General features: G+C 40.9%; 1 protein-coding gene across 1 annotated transcript; it reads left to right on the plus strand.

Annotated features, from left to right (window-relative positions):
• Positions 1–1,154: 1,154 nt before the first annotated feature.
• TOR3A (torsin family 3 member A) lies at positions 1,155–17,095 on the plus strand. Its single transcript, XM_074308486.1, has 6 exons — positions 1,155–1,775; positions 4,709–4,822; positions 5,370–5,635; positions 8,634–8,809; positions 15,580–15,701; positions 16,198–17,095. The coding sequence occupies exons 1-6, from the start codon at positions 1,532–1,534 to the stop codon at positions 16,446–16,448; spliced, it is 1,173 nt and encodes a 390-aa protein (XP_074164587.1). The 5' UTR covers positions 1,155–1,531; the 3' UTR covers positions 16,449–17,095.
• The last annotated feature ends 1,634 nt before the right edge of the window (positions 17,096–18,729 follow it).

The following is an 18,729-nucleotide window of genomic DNA, read 5'->3' on the forward strand; positions in this document are numbered from 1 at the left end:
TGAACTCAGGGAGATGAGTCTTTTTGGTGATCCCCTGATTTTAGAGGGGAGGGTTTGTTCTAACATTAAGTCAGGAAATTCTAAATCTTCTGCTTTTGGAGACTGCCTCAGGGAATTCCCACACTCCCCATCTAAGTCTATCTGATTTTGAAAAGACCACTCCTCAATTCATTGCTGACAGTCTGATAACTTCTGACATCAGGATAATCCCATGGACCAAACTCCTGAGACAATAGTAATAATCTGTAAAGGAAGAAACCATCTTATACCTAAATTTTGCATGTTCACCAGGGCATGGGATAGTTCCCTAGATATTAAGAACTTAATATGTGTATTTCACTTCGAAAGGAACAATAATATTGGTGAGGTGTGGAGGGAACCAAAATGATGAGGTTTAGATTTGGGATATCCAAATTAAATTGAGGTTTCTGATCTAGTGGTTTGGGGTACAGGGAGTCAAATGGAGCTCCCCTGCAACCCCTTTGGATTAGGTGCAAGGATAAGGAGTTAAATGAGGTCTAGTGGCAGCGCAAGCAGTTCTCTGTAAAGGAATTTACACACCTGAAAACCTAGATAAAAGAGGTTTATTGTGGGGTTTGGAAGTAAGATTTAAGTCTAGTTAAGGAAACAGGTGAAGGTAGAGAAAAGAGGGCACCAGAAACAGTATTCCAGGGGGCAGAGTTCTTGGGGTGCCAAGCATGGTATGGCTGGCATGTTTGGACCCTCTGCAAAGAGGGGATTTTAGTCTGGCTCCTTTTATAAGGAGAGATTTGGCTGAAGGAGCCGTGGGTGGAGTCCCAAGTTGGCTCCTCGCTGGATTTCATCGAGGGCTAGAATTTGCTTGGTGGGGGTTGGGAAACCTGAGCAGATCATGAGAATGGGGCTGGGACAGCTCAGATCCCATGGGGGCTGGGAGAGCCTGGATATCTCCCTTTGGAATTCTAAGGGATGCTTTTGACCAGGAATTTTTAACGCATTAATACACCTGAGTGGCGGAGGGGGGGGGGGGAACTCCTGTGACTTTGACTTGAAGCTGCCGCCGCCCGTCTAAGTGACTGACAAGGAGATTTAGTTTCTGGCTCCACATCCTTCCCCGCCCGCGCAACTTCCCTCCCCTAACAGAGACCAAAGTGAAAGTCCCTCCCCCCTCCCCCGCAAAGTAGCAGGCTGCTATCTCCAAGGCCTCCTCTGCCCCTCCAGGGCCCGGCCGGCTCTAGCCTGTGCTCCGGCTTCAACTGGAAGCGGAAAGGGGGGTGGCGAGGAGGAAGAGCAAGGCAGGCCGCCCGGGCAGACGCCTCGGAAGCCGGCCCTTAGCCCGTAGGAGTCGACCAGACTCTCCCTCCCGGTCTGGCAGCTGGCACCCAGTGTTACCCCGGCAACACCAATCCCAGGCCGACGGGAAGTGCGAGAGCGGCCCAGCCCTGCCGCCGAGGCATTTCGCGAGTCCGGAAAAGCTCCAGGCCTGGAGAGGACGCGGCCGGTCCCGGTCCCAGAAGGCGCTTGGGGGCTGAGTGCGCCAGGCCACCCAGGGATGTTGTTCCGGAGGGCTGCTCTGTGGCTCTGCCTTGTACTGCTACTGACCGAGGCGGCTGGGGAGGATAGGAGGCAGAGCTGGTGGGACAGAGCCGGGCTCCCCATGGCCAAAAAGCTGGGGAAGGGCCTGAAGGAGCGGGTGAAGGTTGCGACCGATCTCTCCAAAAAGTACTGGGACTACGTCTCCTGCCAAGTCTGGTCCCAGGACTGCGATGAGAAGAAAACTGCCTCCAAGTCACTGGGTAAGAAGGCGGCTGCCCCTCACCCCTTCTCCTAGTTCAGCGAGCCTCCTAATCCTAACCTACAGCTACCTAGAAACGCTGCTCAGAATCCATTTAATCCAATTCTTCCCATTTTATAGGTGAGGAACTTAAGTCTTAGGGGCCATTTTAGTGACTTGTCCAAAGTCACATGATTGGTAAGCTTTAGTGGTGGGATTTTCCTTCCCTCCACAGGGTCCCCTGGCTCTAGAACCCCTGCTCCTTCCCTTCCGTGGTGGGACCTCCATTGTGGGACCTTACGAGCTTTGCAAAGAACTTTATGTACATCATTTTATTCTTCAATAACAGTCTGATAATACTCTCAGTTTATAAGTGAGGAAACTGTGGCTTAGGAGTTTATGCCATTGGATCACAGTGTCCACATGGAAGTGAACTTATCTTGTCTAATCCGTTTATTTAAGTGACTTGCCGATGGTGGCACACAGCTGGGAAATGTCAAAGGCGGGCTTCCTCATCCAGACCTCACAATCTCAGGGACCTTCACTCTACTACACTGCCTCTATGGACCTAACAAACCTGCACATCCTGCCTGGCCCTGGTAGGACCTACGGTAACCAGGCCGGACACCATCTCTAACTTGGAAGAAGAGCTTGGGGGATGTGAAGCCCTTAACTGAATTTATCCCAGCTGCTCTGTTCCTTGTTATCTGGGACTCCAGAAGCCTTATCAGTGAGATGAGCTGAGCAATACCCTTTCTCCCTTTTTTGGTTCCAGAAGTTCATCTGTATTTCATTGTTACTCAGTCTTGCTATGTGGACTGTCAAGATGGTCTCTTTCTCATCTCTCAAGAGCACAGCCTCAAATGATGGACTGCAGTTCAGCTTCAGACAAAAGTGGTTGGTACCCAGCATCAGGGATACTTCCTTTCCCTTCCAACCCATTTTCTGAGTCTGTGTGTCCTTGATGATTTCTCCCCTTCTCCACCACAAGCACTGACAAGGAACAACCCATTACTTTCTTGTCTGTCCTGAACCCCAGGTTTAAGTAAAGAATTCTCCTCTAAGAGAAATAAACAAAACAAAACAAAAAACAAAACACCAAATGAGAAGCCTGGGACACCCTGCTAGAGGCTTGTGAATCTTCCCTGTGGGATGACAAGTACTCTCTCCCATTTCCCTGCTTCTCACAGAGCCTATTTTTAAGAGAAATACAGGGGTACAACACAGAGGCTAATGGAGCAGTTTATAGAGTTTCCAGGCTTGGAGTCAGGAAGAGCTGTGTTCTTAATGCAGCTTCAGATATTTACTGGCACCATGTATGTGACCCTGGGCAAGTCATCAAACCCTGTTCGTGTCCATTTCCTCATTTATGACATGATCTGAAGAAGAAAATGTCGATCCGCTCCAGTATCTTTGCCAAGAAAACCCCAAAAAGGGTCATAAAGTTGTGAACTGAAAATGACTAAACAACAAAAAGGGAAAGCATTGGCCTGGGAGCGAGGGGATGAGGGTTTGTCTTACTTCTGTCACTGACAAGCCAGGTGATCTTGGTTCAGACTTTTTACCTTTTTGGGTCTCAGTTTCCTTATTTGTTAAGTTGAGGAGGTTAGATGCTGCAATTTCTAAGATTCTATGATAATTCTGTTCCAAAACTCAAACCAAACTGTAACAACTAATACAGGAAAAATCCTCTGGCCAACCAAAAAGACTTCCAAGTTTCAGCAAAGACCCATTTATTTAAAATTTTTTTGAATACAATCAAATAGGATTTTATTATAATGGGATTTAACCTAGACAAAATATTTATTTCCATCTTTTGTGGTTCTAAGTTGGGTTTATGCTCTTTAACATCCAACTCTCTGATGCCCTGAGTATACTGATCAATCAAACCCCTTCTCTGATGGGTTCGCTGTGTGTGCACAAGGAAATCTAAGGGGGTACACTAGTGGAAGTAAAGAATGAGAACTAGGGATACCAGCTGAGTATTTGGGTTTCGGCTCATTAGGTCTACATGGGAAGTTCCCAACTAGAGACTGTTAGAATGCCAACTTTGTGTTCCCTGGGGAATTTGAACCTCCAAGTGATTGGGGAAAGAAATAAATAGTTCTTGGCTCTCTAGGCTGTTGATCTCTAAAGCTAGTGATCTCCCTGGGCAGATGACTGGAGCAGCTGTCCTGCTGGACCCACTGGGCTCTTCCTCAGAATAGAATCAGCCGCCTCCATCAGAAAGGAGAATAGTATAGGCAGTATGATACAGGGACAAGAGCACTGGATTTGTCAGAAGGCCCGGCTTTGAATCAAGTTGCTTGGATACCTCTCTTAATAAATGGAAACAAACAATATATGTTTTAAGTTTTTATTATGTGCTAGTAGCTCATAGAGATGCAAATGCAAAGTAGTCCTTGCCTTCAAGAAACTTACATTCCAGATGAGGGAGATAGCTGACTTGGAAAGTTAGGAAGAATGGATCCACTGGGGACTTGGTTGACAGCCTTTTCAGGGATGGTGATTATAAATTTGTTTATGGTTCCAGAACCAGAAAGAACATGGGAAAAGGGGAGATGAAGTGAAACATGGTGGGGAGCTTATTTAGTGGGGTTTGTGAGGGGAGAACCCAGGGGCAACAGGATGGGAGTTCAGGGGATGAAGGGAATGGTTTCTTAGTGATACCATGTTTGGTTCTCAGTTTCTTTATCTACAAAGTGAGGCAAATAGACTAGATGATTTCTGAGGTGCTTTCTGACTGTAAATCATGTGATCTAAGCTTCCTGCTACGAAGCCAGTTCTAGGAAAGCCCCTTTCCCAAAGACTCTAGTACTCTGTTCACTAGTCGTGGGATGGTGTCAACTTTTGCAAAAGTTGAAGGGTAAAGACTTCTTTGCTTCCTCCCAAGCTCCATCTACCCTTTCAAACTGCTGCTTTAGCCCATTTTTTCCCTTCCTATTCCTTCTCTAGGGTGGACCTCTCCCCTACTGGGCCAGCAATACATGGATATCCTTTCCAGTTGGTACTGCAAATTCAAAGATTGCTGTGACAGGGATGACTGCAGGATAATCAACAACATCACAGGTAAAAACAGTTATAACAACAACGGCTCTTGTTTGTATGGCATTTTAGAGTTTTAAAAGGACTTTTCTCCCTTTATCTTAAATGGACCTCTGAGGTAGGTAGACTATCAGCTTCATTTATTCATTAGGAAATTAAGGTTCAAGGAAAGATATGAAATATGATGAGAAAGACAATGTATAAGCAATTATGTAAATCTGAGTTATATGTAAGATAAGTGGGAGATGATGTTAGTGCTAGAATTAAGGGGATTAGAAGTTTGCTGTTCCTTTTGCTTCAATTTAAGCCCATTGAGGTTGAGGTCTGCTCTCTGATGTGACAAAGAATGACTGGATTCCTAGCACTCCCATATAATAAAATGGAAGACTGGGGTTAGATTATTCTGCAAACTAGTTGAATTCCTTTGGGCCCTCAACATAGTTATGTTACTGTGCAATGACTGATGGATTGTGTGTGTGTCTTTGTCATTTGTGTGTATATGTGTGTGCCTGACTTTTTCCCTCTCAAGTCTGGAGATGGATATCTCTGTGTGACTTTTTCCTTCTCTTAGGTCTGGAGATAGACCTAAGCACCCGACTACATGGTCAACACTTGGTCCAGGAAGTTGTTCTGAAATCAGTAAAGGGCTTCCTCTCAGTGCCCCAACCAGAGAAACCTCTCGTCCTGTCATTCAATGGCTGGTCTGGTACTGGCAAGAACTTTGTGACTCGGATGCTGGCGGATCAACTGTACCGAGATGGGCTGGAGAGTGAGTGTGTTCAGGTGTTCATCTCCATGCTTCATTTCCCTCATCTGAAATATGTGGATGTATACAAGGTGAGAAGATGCTCTGGAGGGTCTATGGAGGCCATCCTCAGTCAAGAAGCCATTGTTATGGAAGAGTCCTACCTAATCAGCTGAGGGATGCTGCAGCAGATACTGCAAGGCTCTCAGAGAAGACTAAAATTGTCAAATGGAGGAAAAATTAGCAGTGGGAGGGTAAATTTCCTTTATTTCAACAAGAAAAAATGAGGTTAACCTTTTAAAAAGATCAGCACCTCTGCACAGCTTTTCTATATTAAAAATGCAAGTATGGAAGCTGTGGCACTTCTGAGAGAGCAGGGAGGATGTCAAGTTTAGGCAAGGACTAGGGAGAGGACATCTCAGTTCCTCCAAAGCTAGTTGGATGATGCAGAGGGATTATTAGTTAAACCATTACTTTGTGATATAACCAAGTAACATAAGATTCTGGGAGAGACATCAGGGGTCCGGCTGGCCCAAATCTCCATATTACAGGGGAGGAAACGAAAAAGAGAGATGAAGTGATTTGTCACATGCCATCAATATGCTTCCATAGGAATGGAGCCATATAATCATGTGATTAAATCAATAGAATCATGGAATGTGAGAATTGGATGGGCTTTTTCTAATGGCTGAAGGACAGTGTGGTGTAGTGATTAAGAAGTTCGGCTCAGACCCAAAAAGACCTATGTTCAAGAATTGTCTGACCATGCAGGCCCAGGTAACTAATTGAACCTCTTAATGTGCTAGGGAAATTTTTTAAGACCATTAAGTTGCAGAAAAAGTACCAATAATGCATTGGTGAGGAAGTTTCTTCATTAACATGATGAAAAATGCACATTGGCCCTGGGCCAATAAATAGATATAACATGTTTAACATATATTGGATTACTTGCTATCTAGGAGGAAAAGTGGGGGAGAAAAATTTGGAACACAAGGTTTTACAAGGGTGAATATTGAAAATTATCTTTGCATATATTTTGAAAATAAAAAGCTATTATTTAAAAAAATTAGATAGACATAGGAGGCACTTAATAAATGCTTATTGGCTGACTAATTAATATTGATGAAATCATAGATCCAATTCCTTTTTCTATTCCAAAGTACCGAAACCATATCACCAATGAAATATTTATCAAAAACCTTGAGGTTGTCACAAAATCAGAGGAATGTATAATAGATTATTCTCAAAGCATAAAAGATAAATTTTGACAAAATTGTCAGTAGTATATTTCAACAAACTTTGTTACTTTTGAGTCCTCATAAAGCCATAGAGATGACTGTGTATTATCAAAACCTAGATTAACAAAGCATATTCTGCCAGGTTTTACCAAACTAGAAAAAGCTGGGCATCCTCAACAAGTGGCAGTCATTCAAGATAAATTGGGTAAAGTTTAAAGAGTTTTAAGGGTGAGAGTGTTGGCAACCCAATGATGTTCAATTTGGGGCCAGAAAGGCCTATTTGCCAAGATGTTGATCTGGATCCATGGAAGCAGGCCTTACCCTGATGGAAACATGAATAAAATTAAAATTAATCCAAAAGTTCATGAAGAATCCCTAGTACAGGGGCCAAGAAGTCATGTTGTGGAGGTAACCTACAGATAAAGATTGGCAGAGAGTGGAATCAGAAATTCTTCAGTGATAATTACTGGGACATAATAGAGCACTGGGTCAAGATGGGGTGTGGAAGAAAGTGAAATTAGAATAGGATACATGTGGGAAGAATACTGGATTTGGAATTGCCAAGTCTGAATTTAAATTCCAGCTATGTTATTTTCTGAATGTACTGTTCAGAGACCTTTTGGGGGCTTAATCTAATTTAAATATAAAGAAATTGAGACTCAAAAGTAGTTTTATTACTTAAAATCATACATTTAGGATAAAAGGATCATAATTAATTTCCATCCTAGAGTAGCTAACTAAACTAAACTAAAATCGACCTCTTTGTAACTTCCATCCATTGGTCCTGGTCAAGGAGATTATGTCAGTGTTTACCTCTACCTTCACAACCCCTCCAGGACTTAATAGATAGCCTTTCTTGGAGAGTTGCTATGACTGAAGAACTTATTACTCTATGAGTTCCTTGTGTCCTCAGAAGATAGACAAATAATTTGCAACCACCACCTATACTTGGTGCTTTTCCAGCACGTTAGGAGCTGACAGAATCCTCAGGAACCTAAGGTCCCCTCTGCACCACCAGACCTTGGAGAAGGATTTTAGTGAAGTTGTTCAGCATTTTGTAGAATTCACTTCCCTGATGTCTCAATCCCCTTCAAGAGCTAAGGACAAACAACAAGAACTTCCTAATAGCCCCTGGCATTTCTGTGCCACTTTGAGTTTTGCCAAGTACTTCTCGTTGGTTACATCATTGATCCATACAAAAATCATTTGAGGTGGGTGCTGTTATTAGCATCATTTTACCTAATAGGAAAAACTGAGACATAGAGGTTAATCACACAGCTAATAAGTTTCTGAGGCTGATTCAACTCAGATTTTTCTGCCTCTCAAGTCCAGCACTTAATTGCCTCAAGTAATCTAATAACATGTCATCTATAAGAGTTCACCTCACACAGCTTAGCACAACTATGTACCTCCATTGTCTCTTTATAGCTTCTGAAATAGTCTCAGCTGGCACATTTGCTCTGGGGACCATCTAAGGGGTTTCTGCCCCTCAGCTCACTCCCAACAGCAGCAGATCTTGGAAAAATGACGCCCCATTCTTCCAAACTTCTCAGTACTTGTGGTAGTGGCCAGAGTTTTTATAGTGCTTTAAAGTTAGAAAAACACTTTATAAATTTTATCTCATCTTATCTTCATAGAAGCTCCAGGATATAAGTTCTGTTCTATTCTCATTTTATAGTTAAGTGGAACAAATAGAGATTAAATTATTTTCCCAGTCACACAGCTAGTAAGCGTCTGAGGAAGAATTTGAACTCAATTCTTTCCAACTCCAGGCCCAGCGCTCTATATCCAACCCAACACTTTCTAGCTGCCTTGAATGACTCACCCTGGCCTCTCATTTATTTCTGTGCAGGAAAAGCTGATGGAACAGGTGAGTGACACAGTACAGCGCTGTGGCCAAGCCCTATTTGTCTTTGATGAGGCTGAGAAACTACCCCCAAATCTGCTGGAAACTCTGAAACCAATCCTGGATCACTACGACAACATCAAAGAGGTAGATTACCGGAGAGCAATCTTTATTTTCCTCAGGTGAGAACTAGGAAGCAAGAGAAGGAACTCCGACTTCCTTTACCCTACTTCCTGGGTATTAACTTCTGGCCAGTCTTAGAGCTTGTCTGAGAGAAATGAGTTTGTCATGTGTGGTATAGGATTGTACCACAACACATCTAGCCTTTTGATTCTATATTCCCTCAAATGGCTTTCTAGTTGTGTCATGAGTTGCTTTTTCCCCTGAAACTACATAACAGATAAGAGCTTTTGAGTTAGCTATCAGAAAAGAACCGTTCCGACTATGAGGAGGGTGAAACCCTAGTCTGTATTACTAAGGAAGGCCAAATAATATCTTTAGATTCAAAGAAAAAATGTGGCTGGGTGGCTTTCCAAAATTATTTGAATACACAAAGATGAACTAGATAACTTTGCAAGAAGGCTTCCAAGGTCATTTAGTACTTCTTCCATGCAAGGGACAGAGAAGGGTTTAGCTCCATTTTAAGGAAGGGTAGATTAAGGTACAGCAAAGTGAGGCCATTTGGAAACATTTCTTTGTCTACTGAGTTTTCCATGTCACACCTAAATATTAAGAGAATAGTATCAACTGAGGAGGAGATAAAAATTCCAGGGAAGTTAGAAGATTGTTTTTCCATAGGATCTTCTGATCAAATTTTGGACAGAGGCAACTCCTCTCTAGGTGGAAAAGTTTGAAGTGGATGTATTACATCTCTTCATTGAAGAGGGGGACTCAAGAGCTGAATTAGCCTTAAAAAATGATTCTTCAAAAATCTTCTGTCATGACTTCTTGACTAATTTACTTAGGAGGGGCTACATTTTTTTTTAAGTCATCTATTTAATCACCTATTTTCTCATTAACTCATCTATTTGTTGTGTAAATTTTTTTTTGCTCTTGGTATTCTCTTCCTTCCCAATAACTCTAGGTCATATTTATTCCAGATTGTCACTAGACATGACTGCTATTTCCCCTTTCTCTTTATTCTTTCTTTCTCTTCTTTTCACCCCTCATTCCTTTGATCTGTTATGCATCTACAGCAAGCACCATGTCATTGTAAGAATTTAGAGAACTTTTTATGTTTCTCAAATCAAATTTTACTTAAGATGTAGCAAGCAAAAGAGAATTTAGATTTTTTTAAACCAAAGTATGGTGGCTCTCTTTTAAGAGTCAGTTAGCAAACAGTTATAAATGATCTCTATCTTAAATGAACTTTTTCCCAAGAGATAGAGAGGAGGGATGAGCAAGCGTGAGGAAAAGGAGGGATCACATTTAACTTTTTTAAGTAGTAAGGATAGTTGGTCCTAAAGCTTCACAAATTGGTAAAAAAAATTGTACCAAGTGACTAGCAAACTTTGTTCTAGACAACCTTCACCTTTGAGGTCCTCTTGTCTAGACTAGTAAGACAGGCTCACTCTTTCTTACTTCTCTTGTTTTATTTGGACAGATGAAAGGTTATATTCCTATTTCATCTGTTGGGAAATCACGAACTACCACTGGCCTTCAATTTGTATAGATTTCATAATGACACAGAGATCAGGCTATGAGCTTTTTCAGCTAAAAAGTTTTTGTAATATTTGGGTCATTGCCCTCATTCAACATGCCTTTTCCCAAAGTTCTCTTTGATAACTGCTCAAATCATCACCTTTCCCCCAATGACCTGTCTTCTTTGGGATTGCCAAAGTCTTTGTACTTTTGGACAAGCTATGAAGGAGGCAACCTTGAGTCCCTGGGAGAAAGCTGCAGTAGAAAATTTTCTGGATTAAGGTCTAATTTACTGGTGATAATTTGGTGACACTTTCCATTCCCAGGCATTAGGAAGTCAATCATTCAAATCACCAAGTTTACTGAATCTGCTGGATAGAGAGCACTGAATTAGTGGTGTGTATAAAGAAAGTAAAGATACAAAAGACAGGAAAAAAAAAAAGGACTTCTTTCATAGAATTTCCAGGAAGTGACTTTAAAATTAACAGAAACTCAAGATTATTTCTGCCCTTAAGGAGCTTACATTCAAATGAGGGAGACAACAAGCAAACATATGTATAAAGATGCTGTGTATAGGATACAAATTAAGAGGAAAGGCGATAATAATAAATAATAATTAACAAATTATTATTTATTAATATTTATTAGTATATGAACTAAATGGGATTGAGAAAAGCTTCCTATGGTTTTTAATTGGGACTTGAAGGAAGCTAGGGCAACCAGTGAGCAGAGATGGGGAAGAAGCACATTTGAGGCATGGGGGACAACCAGAGACACAGAGTATTTTATTCAAATGAACAGGAAAGAGGTCAATGTCACTAGGCTGTAGAGTATGTGCCAGGTAGCACAGTAGAAAAGATAGTAGAGGGAGGGGAAATAGGTTATAACAGACTCTGAAGTCCAAACTGAGGATTTTGTATTTTATCCTAGAGACAATAGAGAATCACTGGGGATTATGGAGAAAGGGGGTTGGTAACATGGTTGAATCTGGGCTCTATAGTGGCTGAATGGGGGATGGATTGGGAAAGGAAAAGTCTGAGGCTGGCAGATCCACCAGCAGGCTTCTGCAATACTATGAACATGAGTCAATGGAGGTGTGCATTAAAGTGGTAGCAGTATCATAAGAGAGGAGAGTTTGCAAAGGATAAACTGACAGGTCTCAGTGACAGACTGGATATGGAGGGGAAGGGTAAGAGATGGTGAAGATTCAAGGATGATACCCAGTTGGCAAGCCTTCTATTGTAATAGGAAAGTGGGGGAGATAGGGGGCAAGATAATGAGGTTTTCCCCCTACATAATTGAGTTTAAGAGGCCTTCTGGACATCCAGTTTGAGATGTCTAAAAGGCAGTTGTAGATATAAAATTTGGGAGGTCAATAGAGGTCTACGGCAAGGATAAGGCTATTTGAGAATTATCAGCATGAGACCTAGTGGGATCACCAAATAAAATAATGCAAAGAATGAAAAGAGGATTTAGGACAGATCCTTTGGGACACCTACAGTTAGAGGACATGACTTGGATGAGGGATCCAGCAAGGACGACTGAGAAAGAATATGTGATATAAGGGGAGAACCAAGAGAGAGTGAGATATACTGAAAACTTAACAAGAAGAGTAGTGTCAGCAATATCAAAGACTGCAGAGTGGCCAAAAAAGGATAATGATTGATAAAAGACCATTATATTTGACAATTAAGATTAAAGCAATTATATATAATAATAAGAGAGTGAGTGAGAGGACAGGAAATGGAGACACCCATTGCAGGCAGAAGTTTTGACCAAAAAGGGCAGGGAAGATAAAGGATGATTGTGAGCAGGATGGAAGATCGAGTGTTTTTCAGGATGGGGAAATGTTTGTAGGCAGCAAGGAAGAAGCCATGATGTTCATTTGCAAGGAAAGAAAAGACAAAGAAGGTCTAAGGTGAATTGGGAGACACAGAACCCCAGGATTAAGTGTGAGTTCCAGCTTTGCTACTTATTAGCTAGCTTTGTAACATTGTGTAACTCCCTGGAATCTTGACACTTAGTTTTCTCATCTATAATGTAGAGATAACTTCTTTTGGGAAGTTCAGTATATTTAGAGGCAGTGGGGTAATGTGTTCATTGCTATTAAGAAGGGATTATAAATCTTCTAGTCCAACTCCCCTCCTTTTACAAATGAGAAAACTGAGGCCCAGAGATGAAATAATTTTAACCCATTTCTACCAACTCCAAGCACAATGTGCATCATATAAACACAACCATATTAATCAAAATTTGGGAAAACCCCTTTTTAAATATAGGCAACTAGGAAAGAACCAGGGGATCATATAATTTTCCTTAAGATGTTTGGGAGAAATTCTGGGCAGAGGTTTGTGCTGTATTTCATCTGGATACCCTCCAGTTAAGTGTGATAGATATGTCTCAAATTGACCGTGTGGAGGTAATTATACTACAGGGCATTCACTTGGCTGTGTAACAGGGCTGGACTTCACCTGGTGATTATGTCTTCTCTGTGTATACAACAGATGACTAGGAGCTGCAATCTCTAGGATGAAGCTTGCTGTAAGTCAAGTGAGCTGGCCCAGGGTGGAGAGTTGAACAAGAACTTTGAGTAAACAGGGGGAAAGGGGAACAGCTGGAGTTATACAAAGAGCAGTGGGACCTTAGAAGAAAGGAGCAGCTGTGTGGTTAGAAGTGGCAGCCATTTTATGGTAAACCATACATGCAGCACCTAACACCCATGGGAATAGTCAGATTGACCTCACAGGGCAGAGAGATATTTGACCAGGGCATGAACTACGACACCACAGAACTTTAAGTAGGATGAGAAAGATTAAGTGACTGGCCCTAAATCACATGGTATGTGTGTGTGTGTGTGTGTGTGTGTATATATATGTATGGTAGCAGCTAGAAAAGCAGATATAAATGTAGGTCGTCCATTTGTTGTCTGAGCCTGAGACTTTGATAAAGCAGGAGGGGAAGAGAAAGAAGGAAGCAGGAGTTCATGCTTTGTGTCGGTATGGACCACAAATAATTCACCGAGGAAGTGAATTTCTGGCAACCAGAAATAACATCAAAGGCTCATATTAAACAACAGAGTTGTTTTTGCAAACAATGTCATTAGTTTTTAGGACATTAATTTCTGGGTGGAAAAAACTGTCTTCTACCTGCCTCCGAATTAAACTTCTCATGTAGCAAAGAAAAAAAAAACAATTAAACATAAACAGACATAATGATTTTTTTACATTTTATATGCCATTTTATTATAGCAATCTCCCAACTCTGTGCCCTAAACTTTATTTCAACATTTGTTGTAAGGACCATTTTTGTTTTTTCAGTGACTATAGAGAATTCAGAGTATTGTAGTCACTTTATATATGGCTTTTCTTTTGAGCCACTTCATCTCATCACTGATGCTTATCTGCATCAATTCATACAAAGCTTTTAATGTTTTTCTGAACTGCTCATTTCTTCACCTCTTCACTGCACAACCAATTCTATTATATCCATAAACCAAAATTTTTCAGCCATTCTTCAATCACTGGAGACTAACTTTGTTTCTAGTTTATTGCTACCACAAAAGATGATACTATGAATATTTTGGTATCTTTCTGTCTTTTGCTACTTTAGGATATTTATCCAGTAATAGAATCACTGGGTCAGAGATATAGAGAATTTGGCTACTTTTCTTGTGTAAATTTTAAACTGTCCTCCAGAACAGGGGGGCTAATTCACAGCATCAATCACAATGTCTTCTGACAATCAACATGCTTGCTATTTTGTAAGGTATGAAGGGGAACTCAGGGAAACAGTCTCTGCTCTCAAGGAGCTCACAATCTGATTCTATGGAAGTCCAGTGTTATTATTACCACTTATCTGATAGATGAGGACTTTTAGGCACAGAGCAGTGAAGTGACTTGGCCAGAACCACAAGGTATAAGAGCTAGTTTGCAATCATAATTTTAGTGTTACTATGTAAAGGGGCAGTATAGTGGAAAATACGGCAGCTAAGTAATACTATGGATAGAGGGCTAGCTCTACAATCAGATTCATTATGCCAAGTTCAAATCCAGCATCAGATATAAGTTGTTTGACTCTGGGTAAGTCATTTAAAACTGCTTACCTCAGTTTCCTCACTTGTAAAATGAGTTGGAGAATGAAATGGCAAATCCAGTAGCTTTGCTAAGAAAATCTCAATAAGCTAACAAGAAGTGCGATATAACTGAAAAACAACTGAACAACATGGTGGAAAATGAATGACCTGAAACAGAAAGCTGAAGACCTAGCTTGAATGAATTAATGTATTTATAAACATTTACTACATGAAAACCCTTAGGACATAAATGTACCTGTACTTACTTTCAAGCTCACATTCTAATGATGAAAAATCATATGAAGGGTTTAAGATTCCAATTCAAGTTGCAGCATATGTGTAATCTTACCCGTGCTGCAAAGCATCTGCTAACTGGAGATCATTTTGTAGAGTGAAAGAATTCATTCTTTAGATAGAGGAGACCTACATGACCTCTTTCCTGGTGGTTTATTATTATTCCTAATGCTAAGATTCTATATTTGTTTCAGAGACTTTCAGCACCTTAGAGCCTTAGGGAACAGGGACATTTATGTTGTGTTTTAAGGTTGGAAAATGGTCTTTTGCTCATGCTCTCTCTCTTTCCTACTTCTTTTCCCCTCCACAATCACTATATTTGATTCTCACAACAACCCAATGAGATAAATTCTTCACACTTTATGATGTACATTTTTGAAAAAAGATTGAATGAGGGCAATGATAATGGAGTCAGGAATTGGCTTTGAGTTCCGATTTTTCAGCTATTTTACTCTGTAAGATTCATCTATAAAAGAAGGAATAACAAGCTAGCCTCTTAGGCTCTCAGTTCTCCTTAATTTTAGTAGCTTCCCTCTGAGCTGTGATTTTTTTCCAATTTATCATGTTGGTATCATAATTGTTTGTATGGTCTCTCCCATTAGACTAGGATCCCCTTGGGATTTGTGCTTCCTTTGTACTTACAGCACAGTACCTGATGCATAGTGGATAGCTATTAAATAAATGCTTGTTAACAGCAGCTCCAGTGCTAATGTAGCAGCTTGGCATTTGCCTAGGATCATACAGAGATTCTTGAACTTGTCGAGTTCTGGCTGCTTCAATGCTACCTACATAGGTGATGTAGTAATGTCCCCCTCTCTCCATATTCTGGCTTAGGATTTCCTGTGGCTCTGCCATACTCTTCCCCCAAACAAATGCACAATTTTGTTGGAAGATGTTTTGTTATGAAAAGGAGGGTGAAGTAACAAGCCTTTCATTCCTTTCTAGTAATCTTGGTGGCAACACAATCAATGAAGTGGTCTTGAGCTGGCTTAAGGCAGGACGATCCAGGGAAGAGATCACCATGGAGGACCTGGAGCCCCACCTCCAGGAGATTCTAAAATCAACAGGTAAACTAGCCCAAAACAAAGTTAGGCACAAAACCCAGCCCCCTTCTCTGCAACCTCTGCATTGCCACTGAAAGTAGCTATAAGGGGTGTGAGAGGGCCAGTAGGCAGCCCTTGTGATAACGAGGGTGGGAGGGAGAAGTCTACTAAATTATTAACTTCCTATGACAACGTGGGACAGTTTTGAGTCTTATTTCCTTGAACTGATTTTGCCTAGAATAGTGTGAATGTTTATGGGGAGAGGGGAAAGGAAAGTTGAGGTGGTCCTTTACAAAAATTCTCTAACAGATGAATTTGAGATGATGGCCCCAGAGATCTTTTGATATGAATATCCTTTCTCTTTTACAAGACAGAGTGGGAAACTAGACTATGGCACTTTGGCAAAAGTTGTGTCATTTTTAAACAAAAGCAGTAACCTTTCTGTGCCTGGCCTCCTAAAAGCCTCAATGGTACAGGACGCCATGGTGAGAGCTTCTCTGACTTTGGATCTTGTTTGCAGACAGCAACTTTGGCCACAATCAACTTGTGAAGGAAAACTTGATTGACTTCTTTGTCCCCTTCTTGCCACTTGAGTACCATCATGTCAAACTGTGTGCTCGAGATGCTTTCGTGGGCCGGGACCTCGAGTATACTGAGGAGATGTTGGACAAAGTAGCCAAAATGATGATGTACGTACCGAAGGAAGAAAAACTTTTCTCTGCTCAAGGCTGTAAGTCCATTTCTCAGAGAATCAACTTCTTCCTGCCTTGACAGCCATCTTAGAAGACTGCATGAGAGCAAATCTTCTCATGCAATCTTAATTCTCCACTGACCAAATAGCCTCCTGGGAACATCACACAACACCCTAACTCTTGCAGGAACCCTTTTACCTTGGGGCTTTGTAGGGCAGGAGGGAAAAGCCTGAGCTCTAGCAATAATGTACTTGTTGGATGTGTCTGCAGAAGGATTACTACTAGCTAGTCCTTACAATTATTTTGATGCCTTTTAGGGGAGTAAACATGGCTGCTGCACAGTGAGAGGGAAGGGTTTGTACACAAGGAAGGATAATATACAGTGAGAAGGTGAAGCATTTAAAGTGAAAGTGAACCCTAACTGTATGGCTCTTAAAGAAGCCCAAAGTTAAGGGGGGAAATGAGGTTTAACTTAAATAAAGATTGAGAGCTTTTCAGCTTCCAAGTTGTGCCCTTGAAACATTGGAATAATCAATGGCAATTCAGGAAGAGAAAGTTAAGACAGAGCCTTAGCCAGTGAGACTCGATCTAACCACCAGGAATACATTATTATAGCTTTTCTGTTATATTTTAAAGGGAAATTAACTTTTTTTTCTTTTTTAATGGGGAGGGAAGAAACAATTTGTTAGCTATATGTAAAGATTAAAATTTTATATTTTCTTAAAATCTTTTGTGTAATTTCTTGCAAAATTGAAATTTGAGGCCATGTTAGAGGGAGGCCAGTCAGCACAAATCAAGTGGGTTCTGGACAGTCCAATTCAAAGATAGATTATAAGTTGGGGAAGGGGACAAGGATGATTCAGAAAAAAAGAAAAAAGACAATTAGGACAATAAGGGATGAGAGAGGGCCAGTAGGCAGCCCTTGTGATAACAGGGGTTTCTGTTAGAGAAAAGCACCAGACCAGTCACATTTTCTGACTCTATTGTCCCATACAGTGGTATGAACCAAAGAAAGAGATTTCTTCAGGAAAACTAAGAACCTAGTGTAGATGACCTGTGGTTTGAAGCTCAGAATGCTATTCTGGGTCATACTCAAGTCCAATTTTTGATGAAGTTAATGGGGGGGAGGGGAATTCTATCCTTGGTTGCCTGAAGCTCTTAGTGGGAATCCTGGTTTTTTTTTTTTTTTCCAGGAACCACCACCAGCTTTGATCTGTAGGCATAAATAGCAGGCAATATTTATAAAAATGGACAACTTGCTTTACAAACATGATCTCACTTGTTCCCTGTACAAAGGTAGGGATATGCTGAATTCCATTTTGTAGATAAGGAAACAAGTTCAGAAAGCTTAAGTGATATACACCTGGCCATACTAGTTAAGTCAGAAGCAAAACTTGAACCCAGGACTTTCCTGACTCAAATCTACTCTACCAAACTGTCTCTCAAAAGATAAAACAACAACAACAACAAAAAAAGTGAGGGGTGGGAAAGAGACCACTATATATGAAAATTGAGAACCTGGGATTAAATTCAGGTTTAATACTCATTTCACTCTAGGTATATCCATCCCTAAGAATATCTTGCTTAGAGAACATAATGAGCATTACTATTACTCCTGAAAGTGCCATGAAAAATGATTCCTCTTTAGCTCCATTACTATTTGTCTGATTCTTGGGACCAAAACCTCCTTCTCAATGCCTACTCTCCAGATCTGTGTTGCTTCCATTAGATTGTAAAGTCCTGGCAGGCAGGATCTGTTTCCCTTTGGTATTTCTAGACCTAGCACCAAACATTATGCCTAGTATATAACAGGTGCTTTTTTATTCATTCATTCAAATCATTTAACTCTACAGCCCTTAGTTCCTTATCTGTAAAATAAGCCATTTGTATTAGATAGTATCCAGAGGACCTGCTGATTTCTAAATAACAAAATGATATACTTAATTCTCACACAGGGAGAGGAAAAATCACAAGAGGCACAATTCTTTGGAAGCTGAAATGACCCACACCAAACCTGGGTGAAGACAGTAGTTAGTGCTGTTAATTTAAGCATACAAGAATAAGAAATTGCTATGTGCTAGTAAGAGCTAGCAATTTTTTTTGGCTTAAGTCTGAGTTTTAGATGTTTACATTCGATTCAGGCAAGATACCTAGAAGTTAAACCCTTAGACAGACCAGATAGGTTCAAGTATACACAGGGATTCACATCTTCAAGGTTACTCTATCCTCAAAATGACTGGAGAGAGCAGACCCATTAGATCACATATATTCTAATGAATGTTCATTATATGTTTGCACCATCTTAGTAATTTCCTGAATCTGAGCCATTTTGAGCACCATCACTTCTCCCCCATCTCCGC

The sequence above is a fragment of the Sminthopsis crassicaudata genome, chromosome 4 (genome assembly GCF_048593235.1).
Source record: "Sminthopsis crassicaudata isolate SCR6 chromosome 4, ASM4859323v1, whole genome shotgun sequence".
Lineage (NCBI taxonomy): Eukaryota > Metazoa > Chordata > Mammalia > Dasyuromorphia > Dasyuridae > Sminthopsis > Sminthopsis crassicaudata.

Excerpts from the sequence above, each read along its gene's own strand:
- TOR3A (XM_074308486.1), top strand. The coding sequence starts at position 1,532 with ATGTTGTTCCGGAGGGCTGCTCTGTGGCTCTGCCTTGTACTGCTACTG. Across the intron at positions 8,810-15,579 it reads GCAATCTTTATTTTCCTCAG|TAATCTTGGTGGCAACACAA; the intron begins GTGAGAACTAGG and ends ATTCCTTTCTAG. Across the intron at positions 15,702-16,197 it reads GGAGATTCTAAAATCAACAG|ACAGCAACTTTGGCCACAAT; the intron begins GTAAACTAGCCC and ends TCTTGTTTGCAG.